This window comes from Periophthalmus magnuspinnatus, chromosome 21, assembly GCF_009829125.3.
Source record: "Periophthalmus magnuspinnatus isolate fPerMag1 chromosome 21, fPerMag1.2.pri, whole genome shotgun sequence".
Taxonomy (NCBI): Eukaryota; Metazoa; Chordata; class Actinopteri; order Gobiiformes; family Gobiidae; genus Periophthalmus; species Periophthalmus magnuspinnatus.
The window spans coordinates 30,986,608-30,999,130 of NC_047146.1; the positions used below are offsets into that span (position 1 = coordinate 30,986,608).

At 39.4% G+C, this 12,523-nt stretch overlaps 1 protein-coding gene across 1 annotated transcript in view; it reads left to right on the forward strand.

The window, feature by feature from the left end:
* The first annotated feature begins 959 nt into the window (after positions 1–959).
* Positions 960–12,523, forward strand: part of LOC117389521 (inactive dipeptidyl peptidase 10-like) — a 364,225-nt gene continuing 352,661 nt past the window's right edge. The window contains exon 1 of the mRNA XM_033987204.2: positions 960–1,161. Within this exon, the coding sequence (XP_033843095.1) occupies positions 1,102–1,161 (60 nt within the window). The 5' untranslated portion in view covers positions 960–1,101. The remainder of the gene's footprint in view (positions 1,162–12,523) is intronic.

Genomic DNA, 12,523 nt, shown 5'->3' on the forward strand with positions numbered 1-12,523 from the left:
CTCTTGGTAAGAATGCCAAAATGGAAAGGTCCATATTACGGCTTTAAACTGATTAAACAGGTTACAGCTCTGATCCACGGAGAGGCGATCCCACTTTTGGTAAGAATGCCAAAAAAGAAAGTTCTACAATATGATATGGTTTTAAAGGGATTAAACAGGTTACAGTTCAGATCTGTGGAAGGGCGGCCCCACTCTTAGTAAGAATTGCAAGATAGAAAGTTTCACAGTACAGCTTTAAACTGATTAAACAGGTTACAGCTCTGATCTGCGGAAAGGCGACCCCGCTCTTGATAACAATGCCAAAATAGAAAGTTTCACAGTACAGCTTTAAACTGATTAAACAGGTTACAGCTGTGATCTGTGGAAAGGCGATCCCACTCTTGGTAAAAATGCCAAAATAGAAAGTTCCACAGTATGATATAGTTATAAAAGGATTAAACAGCTGACAGTTCTGATCTGCGGAAAGGCGACCTCGCTCTAGATAACAATGCCAAGATAGAAAGTTTCACAGTACGGCTTTAAACAGGTTACAGTTCGGATCTGTGGAAAGGTGACCCCGCTGCCGTTTTTGCGAGGTATTTTTTAGGATTAAAATCACCTTGTCATTGAATAAAAGATAGATGTAGTCCAATGTTTAATGCCATACGGTGGAACATCCCCAGCCACACAACAATATCTCCTCGGAGACTAACAGGTGGCAGACCCTCTACCAGAAAAAAATACACAGTGAACCTTTAGCCTGTGCAGAGAAGTAAACCAGTGTAGCAAACTGTTATATTTTAGTTCTCCATGCGCAATATTCTGAAGACAGCCCTAGTGTATGAAATTTGTTGGTCATTTTCACAATATTAAGCCCATATCTCCGCACAGGTCTCTCTCCGGTCGCCCCTGGTTACCAATCAGCACCAGGGCGCGTGGAGAGAGGAGCCGAGCGCAGCGGTTCTCTCTCCTCTCTTCGTTTACAGTGCAGCGAAGGAACAACCCCGCTCTCATCCCACGCACGAGTTGTATCGGCTCTATTTCTTTTTGACTCCTTGTTTTTTTCGGATACGAGGCTGCAGATTTTGGTTTATATTCTTGTGGTTGTGATCTCTCCTCAACATGAACCAAACCGCCAGTGTTTCGCATCAGGTGAAATGCCAGTCCACCAAGACGATCAAGGTAAGGAGGCGACGGCTGAAAGTTAAAACCCGAGCGGTAAAGTTGCGCTGGTGATGCTTATTGATGCACAGTTTGGTGTGTGCGTGCCAGGATCGTGTATTTACCCAAAAGCATGTTGGTTCCTATGTAGAAGTATCCGTTCACGGCTCTGTTTCAGATATATATTGTGAATGTGTATGAGGGAACATTGGCGCAGTGGCTGGATTTCATTCAACTCACGTCTCGCGTCTTACCCTGTCTCTTCTTGTAGTGGCTTTTGTCAAACTAAGGAACCGATTTTGGTTTTACGCACGGCTTAGACCAGCGGGTTACAACTTTGAGCACGTGCCATGTTAATAATATTTTATTCATTGGGCTACACAGATCAATTTCTCACATGTTTAGTCAAATGGATAATAGTTTTGCACCCAGTTTATGGTGTTCACTGCAACAACATGTCTCAAAAACAGTCTAACGCAACCAATTACGCAACGTTAACGCACATTAATTATACGTGACAGTTTTGATTCTACATCCAGTTTTTTAAGCAGAGTAATTAAGTATTTCCCCCACACATCAGCTGCAATAATTGTGTTCCCTTCACTTGAACGAGAGGGGGGATTCACGGGTCCATGAGTGTGTGCGTAAATGTGTGCGCGCGTGTGAGGGTATTTTACGTGTGACTCAACACAGAGGTATCGATTTCGCCGCGGGTCCTGCATCACTTTTCAACCTCCAAGTCCCAACAGGGAAATCTAGCTCCGGGGGCAAAAATATGATCGATCTCAGGTCCGGTTGTGTCTCCTGTCACCGTTCACAAAAGCGTGCATTATTTGGCAACGCTCCGCTGAGTTTTCAAACTTGGAGAATATGCTGGTTGGATAATAGTGGAAATATGGAGCGGGCTTGGTGACATTTTTCATTGGTGTTGGTTGGCTGAGCTGTGAAGGAGCGCTGGCTATAGTTGCCTGCTTTTGAATTTGTGCGCAATGCATAAACCCACCGCTTCCCCCTGGAGCACAGTATCCAAGCTCCATGCGCGCGAATAAAAGGGTTTTGTTGAAAGGGAACAGTGGATGTAAAATTCAGCTGCCTTTTCCCCCAGTCAGTAGTGAATCACACGCAGCGTAATAAACAAATAAGTGGTGTTATTTGGGAAGCTTTTCAGACAAAGGCGAGTAACACACTGTACTTTTTAAACTCATTTTCATCTATTTGAATAAACGCAGTAAACTAGGGCACGTGCTGTTAAGATGTCAAATATTAACACTGTCTTTACAAATGCACATGTTGTTATGTTTCTCAAAGACACAGTATGTAACTTTTCTGATGGAGGGTCCCCCACCTGCTTATTGTCGCCATGGAAATGTTACAGCTTTACCTGTTTTTAAACTCTATTTCCATGGAGACAAGCAGGTAATGTCCCCAGGCAGAGTTACAGGTTAGATCTGTGGAGAAATGACCCTGCTCCCAGTGTGAATGCTTGAATGTTTTTCAAGGTATTTTTGATAAATAAAATACACCTGTAATTGAATAAATACATGTAAGATACATTCACTGATGTAATGTAAAACATTCCAGCCAAAGTAATGACATCTCCATGGAGACAAACCGGTGGCAGATGCTCCACAAGAAAAGCTACAGAGCGGACCTTTAACATAGTTAAAGAGACCTGATCCAGTCTGATCTCAGGAGCTAAGCAAGGCCAGGCCTGGATAGGACTTGGATGGGAGACTGTGGGGAATACCAGGTGCCACAAGGGGGTGCTGGAGGGAAAAACTGTCCTCCAGCAAGACACTTCACCCACATGTACCTGGGATGAAAGGGGTGTGTGAGTGTTGGTGGTCAGCACAGGTCGATTGCTTCCCTTCAGTCTGCCCCAGGACAGCTGTGGCTACAACAGTATCTTACCACCAAGTGTGGGGTGGATAAATAATGCATGTAAAGTGTTTGGTTGTCATGAAAGTCGCTGCATAAATTCAATGATTAATGAATGAATTAACCTCCGTGTTACTGTGGTTGCTCCTTTTACCTTGGTAAAATTGGACATTGCCTGTTCAGTCATTTGGTCTGAGTAAATGGTTGTTGTTACATCAGACGTTGCTACTGTCCTCTTTAACCTGCATCACCCTAGCATTTTTTTTTTTTCATACTGTAGGAACCTTACCTAACCTTATCCCAATATATTTGTTATCTTACCAGCTTCCTGTCTTCTTCTTTGTCTGTATCCTGCCCCTTTAAACCACAACAATGTGTTTTATGTGTAAAGCATTACACATAATTGCGTTGTTTATTATAAAGTGCATTTCAGTGTGTCTGTTTGATATCTTCTGCTTTGAAAGAACTACCCCTGTTTGCATTATAACAGTCTTGTAAACAGACATCTGCTTCCTTCAAGAGAACACAAAATCAATATTAAACAACACAAGTCATTTTCATTTTTCATTTTGTCTCCTCTTTGTGATAGAACAACTGAGCCGATAAATGGCACTGCATAAAATACACGTGTTTCTTATGCTACTACATAAACTACAGTATAGGGCTGTTAAGACTGTTTAACTCATCGATAATCATGATTTAACCATACAACAATAATAAAGCCAATGTAGAAGCACAAAATAAGAAATCTACGATCAATCTCTAGTAATTCCTCATTTACCATATGCATTTCATTATTAATTATTCACAGTGATGACTTAATAAGTGGTTTTCACAGCTGTCATATACCAGAATGCTGTTCTGCTGTGATGAGAAAAAAAGATAACAGCACCTAGCATGCTAACACCTGATTATATCACAATAATACAAGACAACACACAGCAATCTTATTTTGACCTTAAGAGCTGTTTATTCAAAAAAAGTCATCACCAAAAAACTATTTCACACACTCTAATATTTGGTTGTTCCTTTAGCTTTGATTACGTCACACATTCAATATATTCAGGTGTCAGCTGACCTCATTCTTTGAGCACAGACTGTTGCTGAACCTAGATCTGACTCGTAGCTATAGGCTCATTCCTACCTACTGAGTTAAATCCAGGTGGCGACTTTTTTTTTTGTCCAGACAGTGCACAATATATCTGTATCTGCGTTGAGATACATTTAGCTAAAATGGAAGTCTGTATATATAAATGGACATAGCTAACCTGCTAGCCGCCAGGTTCCAAATAGGAAGTGAGCAAAGTCGCACTTCCGGGTCCATCGACTTTGACTCCATTTCACTTTCTATTGAAAAACTGTTGCCCCTCTCTCTGTAACTGCTGCTGTCAGGTTTGGTCTTAAAATGTTCATATTAACCAGCGCTCATGACCCTGGTATTTTTGTTTCACTATTGTGTCCGTAAATCACGATATGAACATTAATAACAGACAAATCAGGCGCCTTCTTTCTCCGTGCAAAGTGGGACGTGGCGTTAGCTCCAACAGCCGTGCGTCGGATTGGCTTTTCGGTTGCTATGATCCTCGTGGTCGGAATTCCAAATATGTAACTCGGCTCCAAATTAGCCTCTATAGCTGCTAGCCTCGATGAGCTCCATTTGACTGGAGCCGAACGCCGTGGGTGACGTCAAATTTTCGTTATACAGTCTATGGTACAGGTCCCTTAACAGTTTTTAAAATTTCCGATCGAATAGGTGTCGCACTGACTCCTTAGCCATAATAATCACTGTTTTTCATCAGGCTTGAGTTGCACAATTCGATCAATACCGACTGTCAAAGGCACAAGGGCAAATCCTGCGGTTTTGTTTCCGATTTATCCAATAAGAATCAATGTGGATGAGACGTGGCAGCGGATTGGCTCTCGTTACGCTGAGAGAATGGGAGGATGGAACAGAGGAGAGAGATTTACACAAGACAAAAGAATGTTTAGCCTGTTTGAATGTGTAATGTCTCGTTTTTCATTTGATTATTTTAAAGGCGCATTATGTCATTTGTTTACTTGGTTACTCGAGTAAACGTGCACATTTAAGCCGATAAAGCAAATAAATATAAGCGTGACAGCGGTTATGTAGTGTCAACATTTCATTTTTGTATTGCTTGTACGCATTTTCAAGGTTTTAGTAACTGGTTTTGGATGAAAAAATACTCAAATAAAAGTAAAAGTATCACATAAAAAATCTACTTGAGTAATAGTATTAAAGTACCTGTTTACAAATGTTCTTAAAGAGTAAAAAGTAAAAGTATTCTGAGCAGCGTTTGAGATCTAATTATGATTCAAATGTATCGATTTTGAGAAAGATTTGTGCTGAATTTTGATCACTTTTTTAATTTGTATATTTTTGTTTGCTCCAACTACAAACGTGCTAAAAATAAACCCACAGCCGTTTCAGCAGGTTCAAACAATTATAAAAAAATACTTTTCAGTCCTGTTCATGAATGTTGTGGAGTAGAAAGTACAGATACTACTCTCAAATGTAGTGAAGTAAAAGTAAAATCCATAAGTATCCAGCTTAAAATCTACTTATACTTAGGTACAGTACTTTACTACTTTTGCTTCATTACGTTCCACCACTGCAAATACACAAATATGGTTCTGTTACAACATTTATTTCAACAAACAAACTAATCATAGTCTTGTACAGTGAGATGGAATCAAAGTAAACAGATATCAATAGACAGAATCGCTTGAATTAATTATTTAGGACACATTTGTTTTTAAAATGCCAAAACAATTACCCAGCAGCGATTACGCCCACATTTTAACTGCCTCAAATCAGATATTATACTGCTTTGTATTTCAGTTGTTGAAATGACTTTTCCAATGTGTGTCCCGTGGATTCCAAATAAAAGCAGAATATTGTTTTCAAACTTACCTTAAAGGACCCATTTTTTTAATCTGTGTTCTAATCTTGTTTCCTCATCACAAACAGACCTGGAGTTGTGTTTTGTTTCATTCACACATGTTTAACACACAAACCCTGCAGATTTAAGCTGAGGAGTTCTTCTCTCAACTGAAAACACTTTATGATGTCATCATGTGGTAATACAGGAAGTGCTCCACTGTGTTTTTGAAAATTTCTACACCTTCACTAGAATTATTTGGATGATTTCAAAGCTGGAGTTGCCAGTCTGTGCTGAACTAAAGGTAAAAGGAGCTGTTCAGTTGAAAACTACCACTTCATGACATCACAAGGTGGAACAGAGCATTTGGAGCTTTGGAGATGCAGACAGACTAATATCCATCCATCCATTTTCTTCCTCTTATCCGGGGCCAGGGACTCCTAGGCTTCCCTCACCCCAGACATGTCCTCCAGCTCCTCTGGTGGGACCCCAAGGTGTTCTCAGACCAGTCGAGAGACATAGTCCCTCTAGCATGTCCTGGGTCTTCCCTGGAGCCTCATCCCGGTGGGACATGCCGGAATACCGCCCCAGGGAGGCGTCCATCCTGAACAGATGAACAGATGCCACCTCAGCTGCTCCTCTCAACGTGGAGGAGCAGCGGCTCTGCTCAGAGCTCCTCTTGTGTGATTGAGCGCCCGGCCACCCTGCAGAGGAAACTCATTTCAGCCTCTTGTATCCACGATCTTGTCCTTTCGGTCATTACCCAGAGCTCATGACCATAGGTGAGGCCAGAACGTAGATTGACAGTAAATCGAGAGCTTTGCCTTTCGACTCAGCTCCTTCTTTACCACAACGGACCAATACAGCGACCGCATCACTGCAGACGCTGCACCGATCCAACTGTCACCCTCACACTCCATCCTTCACTCACTCCTGAACTAGACTAATAATGAAAGAGTTACCCAAACATAGGAGATGAATTCACTTCCTCTTCTTGGTTTCCGTGGCTCTGCATCAGGTGCAGATTTGTAAACATGGAGGAGATACAAACAGTATAGCCACATTATCTGAATACTTCAAAGAACAGACCTCGAAAGACTCTGTACTCCTCTGAAAAACTTGTCTAAATGCATCCATCCTGTAAAGAGCCCTACATGGGTGAATCTGGTTTAACTCAAAGAGACACGCAGTAAAACACACTTTTAAATGCATTCTGAATTTTCACAGTATGACCATAAATGCATCTGTCTCCATGGAGATGACACAACCAGGCCACATTGCAGGTCAGATCTGCGGAGAGAAGACCCTTCTCACAGAAATAATGCATGTTTTTAAAGATCCTATATTACGCAGAACAGACACTGAGCTTCAAGCCATGTTAAAATGTTACCACCTAAAAACAGACCTGGAGTTGTGTTTCATTTGATATACATGTGTTTGAGTAACTTTATTATTAGTCTGTCTACATCTCCAAAGCTCTGTTCTTCAAGTTTACAGCTCCTTTTACCTTTTTGTTTAGTAGAGTTTGACAATTCCAAGGCTGAAATTATCCAAATGATTCTAGTGAAGGTGTGTGGAGTTTAAAAACACAGTGGAGCACTTCCTGTATTACCACATGATGACATCACAAGGTGGAACAGAGCGTTTTCAGTTCAAGAGAAGAACTCAGCCTAAATCTGCAGGGTTGTGTGTTAAACGTGTGTGAATGAAAATAAAACACAACTCCAGGTCTGTTTGTGATGAGGAAACATTAGAAAATAAATCAGAAAATAGCACAACATGGGCCCTAAAAATTAAAATTTTTCAGGAGTTGTATATTCACGGTTTTCAGTAACCTTTGGAGGATATGATATTTAGCTTTGAATTGCTAATTGCCATGGCAACGGTCCTATTTTCATACATCACAACACCTCCAGTTTAAGCCATAAAGTGCAAGTTACACAAGTTTGATGCTATATTGCGGAACATTCTACAGCAATCTCATCGCCATGGAGAAAAGCAGGTGGTGTACTCTCTTTAAGAAAAGTTACAGAGTGCTCCTTTAATAGTAACTTATAGATTGTGTATACGTTCGGGGGTATTTGAGGTAACAGATGTGCTGTATTTGTCGTAGAAAGATGGTGTGGAGCTACTGTTTTGTCTAGATAAAAATTCAATACTTTATCTGCGACTTGATCTGTGGAGATTTATTTTCTGTTGTGATTCTACGTGGCCAACGAAAAGAAAAGAATAAGCGGGACAAACGCAATCTGATCGTAACTTTGGAGCAACACAACTTTGAGATATGTTGAAGATTGAGAGTCGAGTAAAGTGCGTGGAGTTCAATGTGTAAGAGTAAAACCATGGAACTGTCAGACATTTAACAGATTTGCTTTTACATTTATGTTTCTTTAGCTTAAAACAGGCCTGGTCTGCAAAATTGACTTTTCAGAGCATTATTTTATTTTTATTTTTTTCATTTGCCTCTCAGAGTGTGCAGTGATTTGTGCATGTCTGAGGAATCTTTAATCGTTTATTTTCAGACTCCATATTTCTGATCAATCCCCATTTTCACTGCACTGTGCCCACTGCTCTGTACTTACTTCATTCTGCAATTTTAATTTCTTAATCGATGATGGATGTAGGATTCGGCAACACCACAGGGTCATTTTGCAACAAATGAAAAAAAAACAACACAAAATGGAAAAAAAAAAGTGCATTGTTTTATACAAAATCGACGCTTTAATCCATGTTATAATGTTGTTACCTCATCAAAAACATACCTGGAGTTGTGTTTTGTTTCATTCACACGTTTGCATAATTCTACATTAAACTGAAAACACTCTGTTCCACCTTGTGATGTCATGAAGTGGTAGTTTTCAAGTTAACAGCTACGTTTACCTTTATTTACTTCAACAGAAATTGGCAACTCCTGCTCTGAAATGATCCAAATGATTCTAGTGAATGTGTGTGGAGTTTAAAAACACACTGGAGCACTTCCTGTATCACCACCACATGATGACATCACAAGGTGGAACAGAGTGTTTCCAGTTTGAAAGAAGAACTCAGCCTAAATATGCAGGGTTTTTGTTTCGAACATGTGTGAATGAAACAAAACACAACTCCAGGTGTGTTTTTGATGAAGTAAGTTATAATTGAATCGCTGAATATCAGACGACATTACGACGTTCATGAGTTTTGAAAGCCACTGTGAGAACGTTTATCTATTCAAAAGACAGACTGTTTTATTAATTACTGTGGTCTAATCTCTTAGGCCTATAATGTTTTTTTTAGACGCATACATTTTGATACTTTGTTCTTTATTAATTACTTTAGAATATGACAGATTCACTACAGAAATAGACCTTTTGTTCTGAATCTGCTGGTGAGACGTCCTCCCGTTTTAAAACCCTGACAATATTACATGGTTAAATTCGCCTGTTACATCATGTTTTTAGGTTTGTACATTCAGAAAAAAAAGGTTGAATTCTTTGAAGCGTTCGTGTTCATCCCTGAGGCTTTTGAACAGGTTTCCTTTAAGTACAGCGACTGCAGTTACATTCTATATAGAGCACATCTATAGGTAACCCTAAAGAGCCCGTATTATACTGTTCTGATCTATGTTATAATGCTGTATCCTCATCCCAAACAGACCTGGAGATGAGTTCTTCTCTCAAACTGAAAACGCTCTGTTCCACCTTGTGATGTCATCATGTGGTAATACAGGAAGTGCTCCGCTTTGTTTTTAAACGCCATATACTGTCACTAGAATAATTTGGATGATTTCAGCCCTGGAATTGCCAATCTCTACTGAACAAAAGGTAAAAGGTAGAGGTTAATTAAGAAAATTCCCACGTCATGACATCACGAGGTGGAACAGAGCATTTTGAGCGTTGGAGATATGGACAGACTAATAATAAATGATTACTCAAACCTGCGTGAATGAAACAAAACACAACTCCAGGGATGTTTTTGAGGAGGTAAGAGCGTTACAACATGACTCAAAGCTCGGATATAGGAGTAGGTGATCCACTCTGACATTTTGATGTGTACAGCTTCAGAAGTAACACTGTGACTTTGGCTCGTTTCAGTAAAAAGTACCATTAACTTCATTTGAACTGCTACTTTCATTTCCGACCTGCTTCACCCGTCCTCTTTTTTCCTCTTTGGACGACATCTGATAAATACAGACCACAAACCAGGAATAAACTATAGGTCTAACCCAGAACTAAACCAGGTCTAACCCAGAACTAAACCAGGTCTAACCCAGAACTAAACCAGGTCTAAACCAGAACTAAACCAGGTCTAACCCAGAACTAAACAAGATCTAACCCAGAAGTAAACCAGGTCTAACCCAGAACTAAACCAGGTCTAACCCAGAACTAAACCAGGTCTAACCCAGAACTAAACAAGATCTAACCCAGAAGTAAACCAGGTCTAACCCAGAACTAAACCAGGTCTAACCCAGAACTAAACCAGGTCTAACCCAGAACTAAACCAGGTCTAACCCAGGATTAAACCAAGTCTAGCTCCAGTCCGAGGTATAACCCAGATTTAACCCCAGATTTAACCCCAGGTTAATGCAGGATTAATCCACTCATACAGGACGTCTGATACATATTTTCCATTGCAGGAAACATCCCAAAAGAAAAGCCCAAAACCAGATAATTCACTTGACAGATACTGGCCACAGAGCTGGGACATTTCTACACTGGCTACACTAAAACCAGGACTAAACCAGATCTAACCCTGGCTCAAAGCATCTCTGAAACATTAGTCTCCAGTCCAGTTGTCATGTTACACAACTGTAAACATCCAGGACTTCCTCTCTCATTTATGACACCCGGGGCATCTGGTTTAAATCTGTGCTGCTCTTTGCCTTTAGCTCTAAATCACTGACACACGCCCGGATCATGGAGAGGATTAACCACTCCCGGAGTCATCATTGTGGCTCCAAAAGTTGCTAATCTGCCCCTGTCTGCCCCCGTCTGCCCCTGGCTCTCACCTATATATCCTCTTATAAATGCTCCCCATTAGTAACATTACAGTGCCATAAAAGATCTGATCAGAGAGGGGGCTTCAGGGACAGAGCTCCAGGGGGCTTTGCTATGTTCATAAAGTAAAGGACTGGATATTTGCAAAGCCCATTATACCATGTTCCTCTTTATATTTAAAGTGAGAGGACATTAATGGCTTAGTTCAAATCAGACTTGACATATGTGGACAAAGGGTCTTGACCCCAAAACATGTTTTATTCAGAGCATAATTCAAGTAAATGACGCTTGTAAGAGCAGAAATGGTCACTCCAGAGAATGAACTGGAATTAAAAGCTTGAAAAAGGTTGAATTCTGTCAAGATTCAAGAAAAGTAAGACTAGAATAGTCAAGACAAGAATGAAAGAATACTATAAAAAACATACTGTATTTATAAAAATGATAATAATTTGTATTTATTATTATCATCATCATCATCATCATCATCATCATCATCATCATCATCATCATCATCATCATCATTATTATTATTATTATTATTATTATTATTATTATTATTATTATTATTATTATTATTATTGTATGTATTTTTTGTACATTTTTTATTATTATTTTTATTTTTCTCCATCAATATTCTCTATACCTACATTACTTACTTACAAATTACTTGTACTATCTCCTCTACTTTCTCCTTACCCCCCTTCAAAATCACAGAAATGTCTCCCCCCCCCCCCCCCCCCCCACACACACACACACACACGCACGCACACAACACAACACAGACTTGTCACATACAATTGTAAACAACTGTTACATCCACAAACCATGTCATGTCTTGTATGTCTTACCACCACTAAGTTTGTTTGTCTTGCATTAAAAAAATAAAAATAAAATACTGTATTTATAAAATGCATACTTAAAGAGCTTTTTTAAATAAAGCATTTTTAAAAAGTTGGCAGTTCAAATCCCATTAACATAAACATCATCAGTAGAGCAAACAGATCCGCTGAGCCACAGGTTGGCGGTGCAATTCCAGCTCCCACAGATGAATACTGGCACTGTGTCCTTGGGCAAGACACTTAACCTACTTCATCCCCAGTGTCTGTGTACACTGGTGTATGAGTGTGTGTGTGTGTGTGTGTGTGTGTGTGTGTGAATGTGTGAGTGATTCCTTGTTGTAAAGCGAGTGTCTTGACGAAGTAAAAGCGCTACATACAAATTTTACCGTTTACCATTTACCATGTTTTTGTAAATATTATTGGTTTAGATTTATGGCCTTTACTCACCATATGTCAATAGTTATTTGGCTAATAAATTATTATAAAAGTCCCAATGTACAATAGAAATAATCATTTGACTCAAGTTCATCAAGTTGACTAATCCAAAAATTTTGCCACTCATCCAATTATTTATTTATTTATGTATTTATTTGTCTATGTATTTATTTATTTATCTATTTATCTCTTTATTTATTTTTCTATTTATTTATGTATTTATTTATCCATTTATTTATTTATCTATTATTTATTTATTTATTCATTTATTAATTTATTTATTAATTTAAGTAGTTTCTTCAGTTCTGACAGAGCTCTGGTATTATCCCGGCCGTATCCCGCCTAAAACCCATAGTCT